This window comes from Salvia splendens, chromosome 17 (genome assembly GCF_004379255.2).
Source record: "Salvia splendens isolate huo1 chromosome 17, SspV2, whole genome shotgun sequence".
In the NCBI taxonomy this organism is placed as follows: Eukaryota; Viridiplantae; Streptophyta; class Magnoliopsida; order Lamiales; family Lamiaceae; genus Salvia; species Salvia splendens.
Window position 1 is genome coordinate 20,488,662 of NC_056048.1, and position 20,571 is coordinate 20,509,232.

The following is a 20,571-nucleotide window of genomic DNA, read 5'->3' on the forward strand; positions in this document are numbered from 1 at the left end:
AGGGCCTTTAGGTAAAGAAGAATCTTTACGTTTGTCCTTTTTACTTGACTTCCCCTTACTGGTGCTTGCTCCTCCATGACCCATTAGATTCACAACTTGGCCACCCATCTTCTTTAGTCTCCCTTCCTCTTGAACAAATATGGCCTTTAGCTCTTTAAGGTCCCATTTTTCTTTTATGGTATTATAATTCACCTGGAACTGGCCGAATTCAATAGGAAGAGAGTTTATAATGAATTGAACCAAGAACTGTTCGTGAACCTCCATTCCTAAGGTCGAGAGCCTTGCTGCCAAGTTTGACATGTGTGTTACATGATCGTGAATAGGTTGGGACCAGTCAAACTTTCTTGTAGTGAGTTCACTCATTAAGCTCCCTACAATTGACTTATCGGCCAATTCCGATTGTGAACACTCCTTTATCTTTTCTATGAATTCCCTTGCATTCTCTGTCTTAGGCATGGATGGCTTAAAACTTCCCGTCATCGTCATCCTCATAAGATTTAGACTTAGCCTGTTAGAGCGCTCCCAAGTCTCAAATCGAGACTTGTCCGTTTCAGAGCTCTCTTCCGTAATGGCTGCAGGCTCATCTTCCGTAAGTATGGCATGGTCAAGTGCCATAACACCCAGTGAAAACTGGATCTGTTCTGACCATTCACCATAGTTCTTCCCATTGAACTTTACGACAGAGTTTGCAGATGCATATATATTAGATGAAGCTGCAACATTTATACATGCTTACAATTAGTGCTTTGAACTTTAAACACCGATTCAGATAACTGTAATAAACTTTAAACAACATACATTCAAGCAACCTTTGGGCAATACTTAAAACACACATACTTTCATTGATGCTAGAATAAACTTTAATGATTAATTATATCATACACATATCAAATAAGAATGTTGCCTTTGGGTATATATACTACATATGATACTGTAGACAAAATTAATCCTTTTCGTTTTATTAACATGTACACAATGATCCACCTTTGGGTAATCTCCAAGTATATAGATAATAAAATTATTAATCAATCAACTTTCATGTCATTTATAGCATTCGTTTAATCATGATCAATAAATAACCTTTCATCCTTTTCCATAATCATAATATCATACAACAAGACCACTTTGGTGAAATAACTCTCGAAATTTCCAGAGAGTTTGCCCGGTCGGGCGTTCTTATACCGACTGAACGCCCGCCCGGGCGTTGGCATCGGTGAGTCCAGAGAGTTTGCCCGGTCGGGCGTTCTTATACAGACTGAACGTCCGCCCGTGCGTCGTCAACCGACGTATCCAATGATAACGCCTGGCCGGGCGTCTGTTTGCTCGGTCGGGCGTTTTCTCTGTACTCAATTTATTCCCTTCGATTTTATGTTTCAATATTCCATGAAACTATCACCGAATGCGCAGCGGAATTATATAACATCAAAATGAAATAAAGACATTCATATTTCACTTTTGAACACTTAAAATGGTGAATTAATCAAATCTAGATTGGCTCTGATACCAACTGTTAGCCATCTTTCGATGCTTTACTGACTTCTATACCGAAATCACATTCTAGATTCGTATTAATTCAACCATAACATGTATCACATCAAAGAGATGATTTACCAACCTCCGTCCATAGCTTTTATTTGATGTAGGGTTGTATTCCACGAGTTGATGTTTCCCCTAAAAGCTGTGGTTGATATTATCGTCTCTTTCGCCTATACTTTTCGGATTCTTTTGATGGAGAAGAATCTGATATATTTATGACTTTTCTGTATACTTTATTTATGTGTATTCTGTAGATTTTCAGCATTCCAATCTGTAGAATCTGATAGCATATATATACAAGCAACTCACCCTTTTGTTAAAGGTTGTGTCCATTCGCTCGCACCTTTTCATATATATACATCAGATTTATTCTACAACTTTTCCTACCGCTTTTAATATTCTACACACATTAATATACACATATTTATATCATCTATGCAAGGCAAGAGAAGAGTGTTATCAATACACCCGATTCTAATTCTTTAATCGAAACTGATCCATCACGGTATCGACTTTTATATTAGAATCCAACTGATATGTTTGAACTTGATCTTTACTATCAAACCAATATCTACATAGGTCACATATAGGAATAAATATTCCTACATATTTTAGTTGGAGGGGGAAGGCTATGACTAATTATCATGAGACTATTCATCTAGGATTAAGTTGTAGGGTTCAATCTTATTAACCAAACATGATACATATTTAATCATGAGATTTAATCTTGGCAACCGAACACCCCATAGTATATGCGAATTATAGAAATTTCCATAAATAATCACATTTTTTTCCTTTAAAATCCATTTGGCCATGTATGCTATAGCTGGAAGTGGGACCTAATATAATTTCATTTGGCAAAAAAGTATTGGTAAGAAACATCAAATCAAATTGGTTATGTGGTATACCTAGATCATGTAATTTTTTCTCCACGTGAAGGGAATCCCGTGGCGTGCTAGTTCAATTATCTCCTCCCCACTATGCGATTCTCTACGGGACGAGACACCCGCAATGGAAATGAAGCCACCGTTGTGGATGCTCTAAGTAGCTTAGATAGGGTAAAACATGCGAGAGGCGTCATTGTACTTACTCTTAATTTAATGAAGGTGGCTTTACTTGTTGCCACGCCAATGGATACGTTAAACCATTCTTTTATAACATTTCTACAGTTTACCCTTATCGAACGACCGAATGTCCACTTTTAGTGCTTCTGTGATTTTTTTGGTCGCTCATATATACATCCACGCCCATAAATATTTTTATTTTCCTCATCAATATGGAGTATACTAGAGTGAAATAATATCTTTCACAAAGTGGATTACTATTATATATTGTATTTATATGGAAGAAATTATAATTATTAGAAACATCTATATCCAAGTAGTTAGTTTATATTCTTTCTTGGGTTGGGTTGGGTGTGTGTATTTTTTAAGCATTCAAAATTGTAATTTGATTGCGAAACAATCATTACAATTTTCTAACAAGATGATTAATACTACATCCGTCCCACGTTAAGTGTCATATTTAGTGTGGACATGAGTTTTAAAAAATTTAAAGAAAAGTGGGTTGAATAAGTTAGTGGATTATGAGTCTCATTTATATATATTTATTTTATAATAAAATGTGAGTAGAATTGATTGGTGTAATGTGGGATCTATTTACATTTATGGTAAAAGTGAAATATAACTTTTATTTTGTAACGAACCAAAATGACAAAATTTGACATTTATTGTGGGACGGAGGCAGTAGAATGAAGGATATTTAATTGAAAATCATTTATAAAAAAAGATCCTATAAATATTCTTCCGTTAAATTGGCGAAGGACATTTCCGTCCATCCACACGGATCTACACAGTCCTTCTCTTTTTGTTATTTAAACAGAACGCTTTTTTGATCAAATTCTGGATTTAGCACTCTTTCTCCATCAACTTGAAATCAAGAAATCTGTTCATTAAAAAAAATGTTGTCTGTTTTCGACAAATCGGTGGCGAAAAGCCCAGATGCATTGGCGCAGCACCCACAAAATGAATCGCTCCCCGCACTCGAAGACAAATTTTTGGCCACCTATTTCTCGTCCGTACATCCTGGCTCCGTCGTCATCAACCTCGCCTCCGCCGGATTCATGGCCTACTCTTCCGACAGAAAAAACCCCGTTCTCCCCAGGTTTTCTTTCTTTCCCCTTTTCGTTTTTCTGAGAAATATTGATTCCCTTTTGCCGAAGAGACTCAAAACTTGATCTTTACCTATTCAATTTGCGTCATTGTTCAAAGATTGGATTTTTTTTATTGCGTCTTTGTGAAGGTGGATTTTCTTCATGATTATATGCCATGTGTTTGTAGTTTTAGCTAACTGAATATTTAATGCTGAGTTTGTGGATTTTTAGATTTTCATCTTAGGAAGTTTTTATTTTTATTTTTGTTTTTTTCTTACCATTAGATTGTGCATGTTGAAGGGTATTTCTAGTGAATTTGATAGTCTCCCAATTGGCTAAAATTCTTGAATTTGATTCTGTTAATTTGGTTGTAGTCCAAACTACAGCAATGTTTAATTGCAAAAGTTTCTTACTTGAATTGTAGTTAGTTAATTCATTTTAGGTAAATTGATTTGTTTGGATGCCTTGCAGGTTGTTTGCAGTTGTGGACGACATATTCTGCTTGTTCGAAGGCAACATCCAAAACGTGGCTCACCTCAAGCACCAGTACGGGTTAAGCAAGACTGCGAATGAGGCGATCATCGTTGTTGAGGCTTACAGGACGTTGAGGGACAGAGGGCCGTATCCTGCTGATCAAGTGATCAGGGATATTGAAGGGAAGTTTGCGTTCGTCCTCTTTGATAGTGCTTCCAACAGTGCATTTGTTGCATCTGTGAGTAAAAAAGCTTTAGTCCAGCTGTCTTTACTACTCGTATCTTGTTACAATACATCTCAGGTTGAACGATTTGGGACAGGATGCTGATGGAAGTGTTCCCTTCTTTTGGGGGACAGGCGCGGATGGCCATCTCGTTCTCTCTACTGATGGAGAAGTCATGAAGCAAGGTTGTGGCAAAACCTTTGCTCCCTTCCCCAAAGGTACTCTTTTCAATGTCGTATACTTACATGTTTACATATGCCTAACCAATCTGGTAAAACTGGAATTTTTCGATAATGGAATGAGGTGAGAACTGATTATTTTCACACAACATGAAAGAGTTGAGAGTATTTGTTTGACACACATAACTATACTATACTGCTTAAGTTGCTGATTGATCGTCTGTCCCGTGCATCTCCGGTAAAATCAAGAATCGTATTGTTCTTATCGTCACTTTTGATTATTATCATAGTGATGAGTTTGTTAGAGTCGGATTTGTTATCACGAAATTGGTTCAAAAATATTCCTACAAAATTCCTCTTCTTTAATCTTTACTACTATGTATAATCAGGGTGCTTCTACACATCTTCTGGAGGTCTCCAAAGCTATGAACATCCCATAAACGAACTGAAGGCTGTGCCAAGAGTCGACAGCTCAGGCGAAGTGTGCGGTCTGACCTTCAAGGTGGACGCAGAGTCTCGCAAAGGGAACACGGGAATGCATAGAGTTGGAAGCGATGCGAATTGGTCCAAAAACTACTAATCTACTTACTGACTTCATCAAATTTATCTACTATGGTGTTATCAAATTGAGCAGTGTCACGTCTTTAATGCTTTGTAGAACAATGCCAATTTCTTACTGTTGCTGAAGCCATTTTGTTGGCATACACAAAAGCAATAATAAAGACTCTTTTCGAGCCATATTTTTGTTACAGATTTCAATTTGACATAGGACTCGAAATATTCAGCAAGGATATTCATGTGTTGATTAAATTATTAGAGAAGAGAGCGGTGGCGTTGTGTTTTGAGGAGAGAGATCGTTTCTCTATGTGAGACAAACCTTGAAAAATTAATGATAGTACCTCCGTCTCATAAAAATAGGCACACTTTCATTTTTCGTCCGTCCCATATTTAAAAGTAGTTTATTTTCATTTATAAAAAGTTATCCCAACTCATTACTCATATACATCACAATCATTAAACACTAAAAACAATATGGATCCAACTATCCGTTAACACTATTTTAATTACTCTTCTTATCCCTCTTACTTAACCAATTATGCATTTTCCTGTGTTGTCCTAAATGTTCATATTTTTATGGTTATATCTTCATTATTGTAATTAGATTCTACGTATATTTATAATGTGCAGTGCAAAACTTCTATAATTATAAAAATAAATCAAATATAAATAAACTAATCAAATTAAATTTTAACAAATTAGGGAAATAAATAATGGTACTCTCTTTGTCTCATTAAAAAATATAAACTCTTTCCACATTCGTATGTTTCATGTAGCACACTTCTATTTATTATAACTCCTTTCTCTCTAATGGGATGAGCTCCATTATCTACCAACAATACTCCAATTACTTTTTTTACTTCTCTCTAATAAGATTCATTTCATTCACTCTCGGCCGCCTCCTACACTTCCACACTCCATCAAGAACCCTTTTTGGTGAAGAATTAAAGAAGTTTCCACTATGAACATTTATCATGCAGGAGTATCTAGTTGCTTTTATTTATGTATTTGATTGAATTCGGTGTTTTAGGCTTGGTTTTCCTGAAGAACATCGGTAACTAAACCTCCATTGTAGGATTCTTGATGAAAATGCACTAATTTCATAGTTTTTCCAATTGATTTCGTATTTACCTTACTCTTGTATTGTTTGATTATTCTTGAACTTTATTCGTTCAATTGAGTAGCTAACTATTGAATGTGTTAGGGTTAATTATATTAATCGGGAGATGAAATAGTTAATCTTAAAATAAAAATAATTCACATCTTAATTCAATAGAGCTTGGAATAGTTGAGCTTTTGTGTGAGGTCTTAGATCTTTTTTATTCTTTTGGGAATTAGAAAGGGTTGGAAGGGGATTACAATCTTAACACATAATCTACGGATTTCTCACCTCAGGATGAGGTTTAATATACTATTGTGATCAACTTAACAACCTTAGAGACACTAAAAGGTAACACAAATTGATTGGATAAGAGCTTGGAGTTATGCATCGGATCGTCAAATTCTACTTTTCTCCATATTATTTTTCTCTTCTTGTTTATTTATTTAAATTCTCATTATTGCTTTAGTAGTTGAATTAGAACAAAATCCCTTTAGATTGTTTAGATAGTAGTCAAAGTTGGTTTGTGGTACTTAAGTTGGTACAGATTGTCTCTGTATGATATGAAGCTTACTATTTGCTACACTAACCTCATACACTTGCGAGTATTACTTGGGTTAAAAACTAAGATGAGTCAAGCTTATAATAGAAGGAAAGTTGGTGGATAAAAATGATGAGAAGTGGGTACCCTTTTTTATAAATTTGTTTAAGTAGTAATAAAATATAAGAAGAATAAGTTAGTGGAATGGTCTACTTACTATTTATAGTAAAAATGAATCGAGAATCATAGTCGCAGACAGACCAAAATAGCAAACATTTAGAGTATATAAGGTGGTGAGTTGTAGAGGAAAATACAACGAATAAAGCTCCCAAACACCTTTTATGTTTCATGCACACTATCATCAGCAAATTTTAGGAGAATTTTGATGCTCAGTTCTCAGAACCCATCAAGATCGACAATGCTTAACAACGTTCGATATGTTTCTACTCGCTAGGAAGAAGTCGTTTGTATCATCGACGACAGTACATCAATTTGTGAGACCCACATATTTCGTTTTGCCGATGGAGTGGTTACTTAATCAGACTCGACTTGTATCACCAATCAGTTTATTGTATTACATTTAGTTGGTTTTTTCAATTCTTTGTTTGTTTTTCTATTTAATTGTAACAATTTCTCACTTACATGTGCGATCGATACTAGGTTGCAAGCCCCTATGCACCAAACCGTTGCAACCCGTGAATTGCTGCCCTTGTCACTTTTTATCAGCTAGTAATTAATTTTGTTAGAACTTTTACCTTTGATTAATTAATATCTAAAAGAGCCCTTCACTTTAATCATGGAGATTCTCTTTTGCTTGAACCAATCTGCTCCCTCCAAACCTCTCATTTCTCAATCTAAATACATGTTTTAGTTAGTATCTTCTTACTTGCAAATTGCACAATTAATTGATGCAATTTGTTTGTATCTTATAAAGTCTAGAAGATTCTATATATATGCATAACCCACTATCAATATGGATAACATTTGTGGAGTATAATCTATTAATATGACGATGATCAAGATGCATTGTAACCAAAATGTGACGTGTTATCCTTTCGTATTCCATAAACATCAACATCTATCTTAAAATCCCTCTTAAGAGCTAGAACTTAAATAAAATATATTATAGTGTCAAGACTATATTGGTTTATGTAAAATCAAATCATGTGCAATCTATCGTGTGTGTATGATGATAAGAATCATTTTTGGGATATCATAATAAATGGAACATTTACAAAAGATCAATATTTAAGGGAGAAAGCTAGGTAGAGTAGGAAAGCAACGCGAGTAGAAAAAAGAACGTTTCTTAGTTCCAAACGAATAGAATTTGAATTAAAGAACAATTAGTTTAGTTTAATTATTCTTGAATGCTTAGTCCCAATCTGCACACCTAGCCTAGCTACATGAAACAAGTCATTTTCTTGATTTTCTAAATTGAGATTGGTCTAGCTGGATATATTTTGAATTTCTAACAAATTTTGATTTCTAATAGCATGAGATAGGAATAGAAACAAAGAGAAGATGCTAAAGCAACTGACTTAATTTGTACATCACAGTGATTCGGAAGGAAAACAAATTGAACGTTGTGATGAGGTGAGATGCCTTTTCAATTGCCACTTTTATGGGAACATTGCTATGCATCACTTTTAAACAAATTAAGCCATGAAAAAACTATATGGTCCCCCTCTTATTATTTTTTAGAGATGATTAGTAATGGTTCCCCATCTACTCCATGTGATGACTCAAACTCCCGACCTATTAATTGGAGAAGAAGTGTGTTAACAACTGAGTTGCACTTTCGTTATATGGTCCCCCTCTTTTTGCTAATATATGAGATCCCTCTTCTTTTAATGTGAGAATTGTGAATATAGCACATTTGATCATTTGTCTGAACTCAATGGTAGAGTTTGGGTGCTAAATCATTAAAAGAAAAGAAGAAAGCATAGATTAAACTTAATTGAAGGTGAAATGTGATTCTAGTCTTTAATATGATTCCCATATTTTTTTGGCAGTATTTCAATCAACTGATAAGATAGTTTTTTATGTGAGATTTCAGAAGTTATGTATAATTTTCTTCTAAATTATTATATGTTAGTTTATGTTCAATGTGGTTATTCCATGGATACAACAACAAAACACACATTAGTGATGCTTATGCATATAGGAACATGTAAATACATATTTATATACATATATGTCTCATTGTAGGTGTTTGAGAGAGAAAGGGTCCCCCACTCTCCAAGCCTAAAGTGAATAAATGCTCTTACAGAATATAGAAACTCTCACTAGCCTGTCATGGTGGAGGTGGAGGCGTGACATTTTTTAAAATTGCACCTAAATTTATATAAATATTGGGACCACTTACTTACTAATTCATCCTTCCTCACACTTTTATTACTAATTATAATATATTTGTTTATCCCATAGCTTTTTCCTTCACAAACATCTTATCTTTTTAGCCCTAAAACCATTCCCCCTCTTGATTCCTCTTACTCACCACCTCTACTTATACCCCCTACTTTGCCACTCCTTAATTCATCCATTACACAAACTCTCTCTTGATCACTTATTTTCCCGCTCGTGCAATCGAGTCGGGTAAAGCTGCCAGCATGATCTAAGCTACTCTTGCTAGTTTGGAAGGGAAGATTAGGTCATGTGGCAGCTTCATCCTACACCGTTTAGCACGAAGAAGCAAAACACACTTATTCTTTCTCTTTTTTTAAGAATTTTGTTGTGCATATCTCATATCTTGTGGTAGTTTCAATCAATTTTGTTTGCATAAGAAAACCCTAATTCTTTTTTTTCAATTTTAGGGTTTGTTTTTCAGGTGAACAAGTATGTGTAAGGCCCTCTTCTTGCCAAATATAGTTATTTTTCTAGACTTCAATGCTTTTGTTTTGTCTGCTTTATGTGGTTTGGCAGCTCAGCTGATTAGGGTTTCTGCTTTTGTTCCATATTTAATTTCCTACTTATTTCTTTTTATGGGAAGTTTAGGAATTCTCATGTATTCCAGAAAAATCATTTGATTTTTAACAAAAAATCTTGAATGGTTTTCCTAAAATTGTTCTAAATTCTTCCTTATTGTGCAGTAAATTTAATCTACTCTGGATTTGCTTCACTAATTCTTTATGTATATACGCATATGTTTCAAGAAACTCTTTGCTCTTCGCAGCTAATTCTTACCCTATTTCGTTTCAATCTTAATTTTACAGATTAGGAATTTCAAACAAAATTCAATCTTTCTATCTAGGGTTTTGTTAAAGAAAGATATATCTATTTCATATAATCTCTTGACTTGACAATTTTCTATGAAAAAAATAAATATTGAGAATTAATGTTTAAGATTTTTTTTTGGCTTCCATTTAATTCCAAAAATTGGATGGGGTAGCAAAATATATGTATATTTTCTTGTTGCTGCCCTTGTGCACTATATATAGTTAATTATATAATTTATTGAGCACATTCATAAATCATAATCACGGTTTTCATAGAAGTTTCTGCAGTCTGTGTTATTTAAACTGATTGATCAGAAAATTGATAAAAAGTAGGCACAGTCTGTCTTCTTCTCTCTACATTTTCATCTAATGCATCTTTCATTTTCATGTTCTATTTTTCACTTGTCACCATCCATATTTAATTGCATTTTAGGTAGCTTGATTTAGAAAACTTTTCAATTGCTCATTTTTGAAGTGGTACGTACAGTTGCTCAGACACTCTGTTCAAGAATTTTAATTTTTTCTTGATGGAGTATATCAGATCACTAGAAGAATTTAGAATTAGGTTGAAAACTGAATCTCATTTATCGAGAAATTCATTGTTTTTCAACTAACCCTTTTTACTTAAAAAAAAGAAAGGCAATGTGGCTGATTTAAGCTATATTTCCAAATGCCAATTGCGAGTGACTATATTCGTAAATATATGTTACTCATCATAGTGATATATTGTTATAAAAAGTTTACATCGATTTTTCCTAGCAACTTCAGATTGTCTTATATTGAAAGTTTCAATTGGTTATCAAGATTTCGTCCTTATTTTTGCATATTTGATATCAAAGGCATATTTATGTTTTGGCATCTATCTTCTATGTATGTTTCGAACTACTTTTAAACTTGATATGAGACTTCCTTCGATCCTCAGCTAATGTGATAATTAATATAGTTTCGGAATAATCAATACAGCATAACAAGATAATTAATATAGTTTCTGAATAATCAATATATAGTGCTATATGATAATCAATTACTCACTTAGTCCCAAGGTAATTGAGTCATTTCTTTTGAATACGAAATTTAAGATATTGATGTGGTAAAGGTTGAAGTGAAGAAAGTAAAGTAAGAGAGATAAAAAGAGAGTAAAGTATAAGAGAAAATAATTTTTTTATCGTAAAAGGAAATGACTCAATTACCTTGGGATAATCCAGAAAGAATTTGAGACAGAGGGAGTATATAGTTACAGAATAAACAATACTACTATATGATTACAAAATAAGTTGAAATATTGGTCACTGAGTTATGGCAACTACCAGATTATCGTGGATTATAATATTAATATGGTCAAATATACCCATATAATTTTGATCTAGTACAATTATAATGATGGATGATTTATTAAATCTCATCCAATCCGATATTCTAATCTAATAATTAAATTTGGTTTTAATTGTATCTAAAGGTCTATTTTCATCCTATGAACCCCTATATGTATAAAGTTTATAAACAATTATTATATTATTGACATTTTGAAGTTTGCGAGCACTCTTGAATTAACTTGCCAAATTCACAATTTTAATTTTTGTGTGACTAATTTCTTATAAATATATTTAATTATTTATAAATTTATATAATTTCAAATATATTTGTACATAATTTAATAAATTAATTACGAAATGTATTTGTATTATTAAATAATATGTACAACTATATACTATACAAAAAAAATCATGTGTGTTTGAGATTGAATATTAAAAATCATTTGAGCTTGGAGAGGGTAAATGGGCTTTCATCTTATCCTTTAGGGATTGGATTGGGCTTTCATCACGGTCATTTGCACTTCCGTGTGAAATAAGATTAGTTAAATTCATACTCCCTTCGTCCCCAAAGATTATGAACTATTTCGTTTTTCGTATGTACCTGAAAAGTATACACTTTCTAATTTTAAAAAATTCAAACAACATATTACCTCCACATCATTTTATTTACAACTTATACCATTACCATTAACAACTTATAACATTATAATAACGTAGACTCCACTCTCCACTAACATTATTTCAGCTACCCTCTCTCTCTTACTTTTCCCCTTATTTATTAAAACTCGTGCTGAACATATTGTTCATACTCTTTGGAGACGGAGGAAGTAATATTATTTATTTAAATAATATTGAATAGTCCTATTTATTTCTAGGTTGTAGTTGTAGCAAACATTTTTTCTTAAGATAAATTGAGATTTTTAAATTGTTTATTTATGAATAGGGATGTTAGGATTTATTTGAAAGAGTTTTTCAAGTTAGAATGTACGCTCCTTGGAGTATTCCTCTCCTTGTTAGGTTGAGATAGATTTCTTTAATTCCATGGTTTTGGTAGCTATGGTTAAAGTTTGCCCTAGTATAGTGTAATTACAGGTGGAGATTTGTATTACTTGGATGAAAATTGTCAAGAATTGTCACCATTGTTCTTGGTGGAGGTTCCTAGATCTTCAAAATGTCATTTATGCAACACTCTTTTCCCATTCTTTGTATTTTAGTCCATTCGTCCTATAAAAATTAGCAAAATTGTATATGACACAAGTTTTAATGTGTAATTGGTAAAATAAAAAAGAGACATAAAAAAGTTAGAGGGGGGAGGGGGGAAGGTAATGGAAGTAGTGTTAGTGGATTGTGGGATTCATGTTATTAGTAGTTCAAAACTTTCTTTATTTAAACTTTATCTAATTTTAGTAAAATAATCCAAAATGAAAAAATTAGTCTAATTTTTGGGAGGGAGTATTAATTTTATGTTTGTTCCAATTTTTTTTGGGTTCAGAACTCATATATCTTTTATATAGTTCTACATCTTATTGTTTCTTATAAGAACAAGTTTTGGTTATTTATCTGGTTGCCTTTATTTGTATCATAAGTTTGCATGTGTGTATATATAGCGATGAAATTAAAATTGATTTTTATATTATAACTATTAAATAAAGTTTTATTTTTAAACAAAGATAGTACTCAGCAGATCATTTTCATATAAATGCATAACTGTTGTTAAATTTCTTTTATCAGCAGAAAAGCCTGGCCAACATACTTAACTCAATCATAATATTTTTAAGGGTTACTAGTTCCTAAAATATAAACCTTATCTATTTTCTTTCACAAATTTTAAAAGTGATACCCCCTCCATCTCACTCTAAGCGAGACATTTATTCTCTCTCTTACCTTATTTTCTATTCACTTTAACTATTTTTTACTTCATTCATCTCCTAAAATTAGAAACTTTATATTTTAAGAAATGTATTTCTTTCTAATGAGGTGGGCCCATTTTCTACAAAAACACTTTTCTTTTAAAATGGTCTATTACTTTACCAATTTTTTGCATTAAAACTCATGTCGTTTCAAAAGTTCTTATTTTTAATGGACGAGGTAGTATCATTTTTTCAAAACACGTGCGAAAATGAAACGTCTCTCTTAGGGTGAGACGAAGGGAGCACTACAAAAAACTTATCTTTTAAAGACATAAAAATTGAAACGCAATTCCTTGACTTGGAAAGTTTTACAAAAGAAAGTGTACCTAAACTAAGGATAAATAACTTAATCTTTTACTATTTTTTTAGGACGCTTTCATTTGTTCGCACTAATTTTAGTTAGGACACTAATAGTAAGGAAGTTTTTTGAAGCGTTGGTGGTATATTTAAAAACATAAATTAGCATCTTTAATTACATTTGAAAATATCCTTAACAATTTTTTTACTCAAACCGACGTCGTTTGGAAGGCAATATAATTATAATCTATTCCACTTCCACTTCCACAAACATCAAACATGGGTAATTGCACTATGCATAAAGTCTAACGACCAAAGCACCAAAAGACCATTCTTAACGAAAACACCATCGTGGTTATATTTGTAATTTACTTATTTGAAATTCTATGTTAAGATGTGTATTCTGTACTACTACTACTATCTAATAGGCGGATGAATGAAACTAAACAAGGGATATTCAGTTTGCAAAACGTAACTCAGAATTAAATACTCCCTCCATCCCGCTTTAACAGTCTCAGTCACTTTTGAGCACTCATTTTGTAAAAATGATAATAAATAGTTAAAGTGGAGAAATGATAAAGTAAGAGAGAGAATAATGTAGTGAGGAGTAAAAGAGAGAATAATGTAGAGAAGACTCTTCACTACATTATTCTCTCTCTTACTTTACCATTTCTCTACTTTAGCTATTTATTATCATTTTTACAACATGGGTCCTCAAAAGTGACTGAGACTGCTAAAGCGGGACGGAGGGAGTACGTAGTTAGTTCATTAGCTTGAATCTCACAATTCCATCGTAGATAAATAATCATGTTATAAATAGTTAGCCAACCTCCATCAACTAAAATAATCTCAAAACTTCATTCTAGATTATATTTTGATACTATTTATCTAGAAAGCCAAACAACACCTTAATATACCTGAATGGGGTGGGTAAACGGTCCTCGGTTATTCGGTTAACCGAGAACCGAACCAAAACCGGTCGGTTATCGGTTAACCGATAACCGAAAATCACGGTGCTCGGTTCGGTTCCGGTTAGTAATTTAAGAAAATTTCAACCGATAACCGAAAAACCGGATAACCGAAAAACCGATTGCAATTATAATCAATATAAATATATGTAGATATATTACTATAAATCACATATCATGTAATGTAGTGGTAGGAATCTGCCTTGCATCTTTGAAGTCTAGTGTTCAGACCTGAGCTTTTAAAAAAAATTATTTTTTTCATCTTTTACATTTCTTCTTCATACCCTATTTTAAATCCACTTTTGTTTTTAAACTACATAATATGATAGACATTTATATCAATATCTAGAAAGAATTAATTGAAGTTTTCCCGTTAGCTGCCATCGATATCTAATTTGAGGAAATTTCAATTTGAAGTTTTATAGAATAGCTTATTCTTTAGATATTTAAAAAGAATGAATCTGTATGTGACAGAAGGTGTAGAAAATTTTTTATAATAAAATAGTGTTGACGCAGGTGTTAGTTTTGTTATTTAATTATTTTATTTTACATTTTAATGTATGGATCATAATATAGTACTCCCTCCGTCCCGCACTACTCGCAAGTTTCATTTTCGGCACGGAGATTAAGGAATGAGTGTATAGCAATGTCAAATATTACGGCTGTAGGTGAAAATTTTTACTAAAAATGGAAATAGTGCAAATAACTTGGGACGCCCAGAAAGTAAATAAGTGCAAGTAGTCCGGGACGGAGGGAGTAATATAAGTACTACCTAAAGTTCATATTCTTCTATTTTAGCTAGACGTCACCACGGTTCGGGAACCGGCGGTTCACGGTTCGGAACCGCCGGTTCCGGTTCAAGATTTTCTTGAACCTGAACCGGCCCGTCCTATCTTGGACGGTTCCGATTCCTGAACCGTGAACCGGCGGTTCACGTCAAGGTCCGGAACCGTCGGTTCCTGTCCGGTTCCGGACCGGTTCGGCGATTCATGTTTATTTTTTTTGTTAAAATTGTAATTCAAGTAAAAAATGTAAATATACTTGCATAAATAAAATTAGAATAATGCGATGTACAAATGCAATTTTATTGATACAAATTTCAACTATATTACAAATTACAACTTTAAAATTACAAATTACAACTTAAAATTTACAAATTCCAACTTAAAAATTATAAATTACAAAAGACTTAAAGTCTTGATTACGATTTAAAAATTACATATTCGAAACAAATAGGAGAAAAAAGAAAGAAAGGAAAAGGACTTGAGCTCAACTTAAATTTAAAATTTAAGTTGAGATGCCTACGTATTCTCAATGCTCAATTGCATTTTGGAATCAAAGTCCACGTAGTTCTCTTACCTTGCTTACCTATTTGGCTTGATCGGAGGAATTGGCCTACTCTTCGTCAGGGAAGTAGTCTTGGTCGGGTTGTACTACTTGATTGTCCCAATCCGGTTCTTGGTCTCTAATTTCGGCGGAGCACCAATCATCAAGTAACATGATGGCTTCCATGTTTTTCCCGGTGAGTCTACTTCTTCTGTCATCCAAGACGTTGCCTCCAACACTAAAGGCGGACTCGACGGCGACAGTGGAAGCCGAAACCGAAAGATCTCCTTGGCCATTGATGCAAGGATGAGAAAATCTTTCTCGTGTGATCCACACCAATCTAGGACGTCGATTTGTTGGGGAACGAGACCTTCTTCTTCATCATTGAAAGAAAAGTGTGAGTCAAAATATAAATCTAACTCACTTGCCGAATTTGCCGTCCTTCCTCCGCGGCTGTAGTTGTATAGGTCCGCCAATTGGGATTGGGCGTCAGGGTCATAACTTGGAATAAGCCAAAGTTATGTGTTTGACGGGGGGTCTAGGTCTCACTTGGTGGGTACTGTTGTACTTGGCTTCGTAATCGTGAAAGAGAGCCCGCAAGTCGAACTCAAAACTTCTTTGCAGGGTTGAGAGGTGGGGGAGGTTTATTTGGAATGTTTGGGCTAGGTTTATGTTGTTGTCGTCATCCTCGTCATTCGATTGCAAAGCCCGGAGTGGTTCAAGATCAATAGAAGCCAAATTGTTGTAATAAAATTCTAAAATTTTTAAAGTACCAACTAGTCTCCATTTTGGATCCAAAACTTTTGCAAGCAAAAAAACCGTTGGGATCTCATTGAAATACTTAAGCCATTTTTCAATCATATAATATAAAACACACATTAATTCAGGATTATTTACGGAATTTTTCATTGCAGTTTTAGAACCAAGTGATATATACATGCAATGTTCTAAAACACGAACGGATGTGCAATAATACACACCCGATAACTCAACGGTGGCATTTCTAAAACCTTTGAATAATTTAAATAAACGCATGCTTTGATCCCAACAAGAAGAGGTTAGATATAAATCATCTACATGGAAAGTTCTATAAAAATCAACCAAATATTCTATATGAATGTAGAATGCAATATATCATATGTAGAGTTCCATCTAGTAGAAACATCTAAATTAAAAGTTGTGTACCTTATTTTCTTCAAATGACAATACTTCTTCCACGCCTTGCCAATATGAGGCTTCCAGTGGATCAAGAAACAGCTGTTGTAATAGGTTGAATATGTCTTTGCCATAAAGACAAAGCATCTTGTACACATAAATTTAAAATATGACATATACATCTTTGGTGAAAATACTTACCACTTATCACCGGGGAGCAAGCCGCAATTAATTCGGGTATACTTGCAGTGTTAGTGGTTGCGTTATCAAAACCAACCGAAAATATTTTGTTGCATAAATCATAATCATTCAAAACTTGAATAATTAAAGATGCAATTGCTTGTGCGGTGTGTGGTGAAGGAAATTGTCTAAACCAATTAAACGTTTATTTAAAGTCCAACTATTATCTATAAAATGACATGAAATTCCCATGTAAGAATTTCTATGGTAAGAATTCGTCCACACATCAGAGCAAATATTAACTTTGTGTCCCAAGTTAGATAAAAAATTTTCTACTTCTCTTTTTTTATCAAAAAACTGCCGGTTGTTAGATCTTTAAGCAGTTGAGGAGGGAATTCTTTTTGTAGCAACATTAAATGCGGTTTGCATAGTAACTTCATATTTTTTGTCATTAAAAAATTAAACGGAAAATGTTTCATTGCCGCCCATCTTACCATAGCATCGATAACATTTTTGGGATCATATTTAAATAGAGGCGTACCTGTTTGAGACGATGAGCCGACAGAGAAGTTTATTTGGCTTTGGGACTGAGTATGCCCATATTCCATGGGATGTTTTACCTTCAAATGGTGATGGAGAGTACCATATCCCCCACCGGTTCCAAATAGATAGACTTTCTCGCAATAGTTATAATATGCTTTGAACTCATTTGTCTCTACGGTAGTGGTCGGATCATTAGGATTTGAAATTACCACCGGGACCTTCTTGTAATGTTTGGTGAAAATATCAGATTTGAACTTTGCAGGCATCTTCTTCTTTTGTCGTCCTGAAGGAGGAGGAGCATCGGCCTCCTCATCATTTTCGCCAACTTGGCCGGCGCTAGAAGGGGGGAATTGATGCGATCCATCATCGCCTTCGTCCGATGATAGATTCACATCGTATTCGAAATGCGAAGCCGAATGTGAATGCCCCCCTTCTTGGTCGGCTAGGGCAAGTAACAAGGCCGCATTTCGATCTTCTTCCTCCTACGAAAATTATACAATTAAGTAAAAATACTAACAAAAATAAAATACATAGACACAAAGATATTAAAAACTGAAATTATGAATTTAATAAAAATGAATTTAAAAAAACAAAAACATATTAGAACTTACTTGTGCTCAAAGAGCGGCTCGCCTTCCCACCTCCTCCGTAACTTGTGCTCTAGTAGGGGCACGTCGACGACGAGTATCACTTTGATCGTGGGCAATTCCCTTGCCCCGATCACCACCACGACGAGATGGAGACATGATATTTATGGAAATTGAAAGTGGAGAATAAAGAGTAGTGTGATTGTGTGAATATGATAACGTACACAACGTGAGTAAATTATGAGCGCAAATAACATAAACAACTTGAGCAATTAGAGAGAATGGGGATAGATAATAGAGAAATTGAGATTGAGAAGAGAAAGACTTGTTAACACAAGAATGGGGTGAGTAGAAATGAAGAGGAATGGGGTATTTATAGGGGGAAAATGTGATTAAATTAAATTAAAAAAATTTCAAAAGTTCAAATTTTCGAAAAACCGGCGAAACCGCCGGTTTACCGCCGGAATCCGGTGGTTTTTTGGACGGAACCGTCGGTTTCGTCAACAGTTTCTGACGAAAACCGGCGGTTCCGCTGACGGTTTCTGAAAAGCCTAGTGTGTACGTCGGAAATAGGTACTGGAACCGCCGAATCGCCGGTTCGGAACCGGCGGTTTCGACGAAATCGACGGTTCAAAACTGCCGGTTACGGTTTGCGCACAATTAGAACCTGAACCGGTCCGGGGGAACCAGCGGTTCCGGTCACGGTTCGAACCGTCGCCAACGGTTCCGGTTCGGTTTGGTTTGGGGACGTCTAAGTTTAGCAATGGAAGTGAGAATAAGAGGTTATTTAGTTATCCCACATCGAAGTAGAGATAAAGCGAGTAGAGAGATGAGATAATAAAAGAGCGTTTAGCATAATGAAAAAAATACTTACTTGAGCTTTTGACAACTCGTCGACCTTAAAATTGGACCATATGCTGTCTTAAAGTTAATTTTAAAATTTGTTCGGTTATATTCAGTTAACCGACTAATCGGTTGATTCTAACCGACCCAGTTAGGGACCGACCCGAAACTCTTTCGGTGTTGGTTATGGTTAATAATTTTGGCTTTTTTTAACGTCGGTTACTCATCGGTTATTGATCGAACCGACTGAATACCCACCCGAATACAGTTGATATTCATCGTGGGCGGATGTCATATAGCTTAAGCCCAATTTACAAACTTACATGATTAAAACCATGCCCACCGCGGCCTACATAAAGTGGCGTTAATTTACTTCATTCTCTTTAGTTTTTACTCAAAGTAAATCAAATAATATAATCATATTTTTTTCTCTAGTTTGACGTTTAATGGAGTACTAATGATTTTACATGATAGCTCAGGCAAAATACAAAACAAAAATATGTATTAATAATATTTTCTATCTAAAGACCAAGTTATAGATATTGACAAAAAAATTAGTAGAAAGTGAAAATTTTGACATTAACAACTTTATTTGCTAGTATATAATAATAATAATAATAATAATAATAATAAATATATATTAAATAATCATTGATCCATACGATTAATCAAAATTTCTAAAAAGTTAAATTTAGTTGAGAAGAACTATGCTTATAGTATTATTGTACGTACTTTGGGAAAATAAAATAAAAAAATAAATAATTCAAGTATATTACAATAAATTTAAATATCAAAGCATGTACTCCCCCTCATATAAATAAAAATATCAAATTGTGTACTCGAGCTATTATAAAATCTAAAATATTCTTAAGGGAGGTTATGCTATGGATTTTCACGATTGGATCCATAAAGAAAAAGAGAGAATGAAAGTGTATAGAGGGAGGAACCCTCCTTGGACCCTAAGACATTTCCCAAAAAGATGAAGATAACCTTATACCACTTTCACCAAGACAAACATTCTATTGGCTCCACAATCCATTGATACAGATATACTAAACCATAAATACATATCTTTACTTAAATAAATCTGGATAGAAATAAACAAGCTACCTAGATATTGGATAAAATCACACAAAGAAGAATACTCTCAAAGGAATCTTATAATTTCAAATTCATCAAAGTCTAAATGACAAAAATTACTAAAAAGGGTCTCTTCATACGACCATTTTATGGAATGAAAAATAACAAAGAAAATGCATGAAAATCTTGCACGGGACCCGGCTCGGGTAAGAGTGACACTTGAGTCACCCGCCCGGGTCGGGCTTCTGGACTCGGCACCCTAGGTGGTGGGACCCAACCTGAGTGAGTTTGGCATGGACACAACCTGGCCCGGGTGGCGACACTGACTCAACATCCTTCTGTTGGAACCGAATAGGGTGAGGGCTGCGCGAACACGACCCGACCCAGGTGGG

General features: G+C 34.1%; 1 protein-coding gene across 1 annotated transcript; it reads left to right on the plus strand.

Moving 5' to 3' along the window:
- Positions 1–3,417: 3,417 nt before the first annotated feature.
- LOC121773673 (stem-specific protein TSJT1-like) lies at positions 3,418–5,302 on the plus strand. The gene is made up of 4 exons (XM_042170579.1): positions 3,418–3,699; positions 4,160–4,400; positions 4,483–4,603; positions 4,954–5,302. Exons 1-4 carry the CDS (start codon positions 3,497–3,499, stop codon positions 5,142–5,144), a joined length of 756 nt encoding a protein of 251 aa, XP_042026513.1. The 5' UTR covers positions 3,418–3,496; the 3' UTR covers positions 5,145–5,302.
- Positions 5,303–20,571: the final 15,269 nt, after the last annotated feature.

Coding starts and splice junctions, on each gene's coding strand:
- LOC121773673 (XM_042170579.1), top strand. CDS start 3,497: ATGTTGTCTGTTTTCGACAAATCGGTGGCGAAAAGCCCAGATGCATTG. Junction 3,700..4,159: donor AAAAACCCCGTTCTCCCCAG/GTTTTCTTTCTT, acceptor GATGCCTTGCAG/GTTGTTTGCAGTTGTGGACG. Junction 4,401..4,482: donor ACAGTGCATTTGTTGCATCT/GTGAGTAAAAAA, acceptor GATTTGGGACAG/GATGCTGATGGAAGTGTTCC.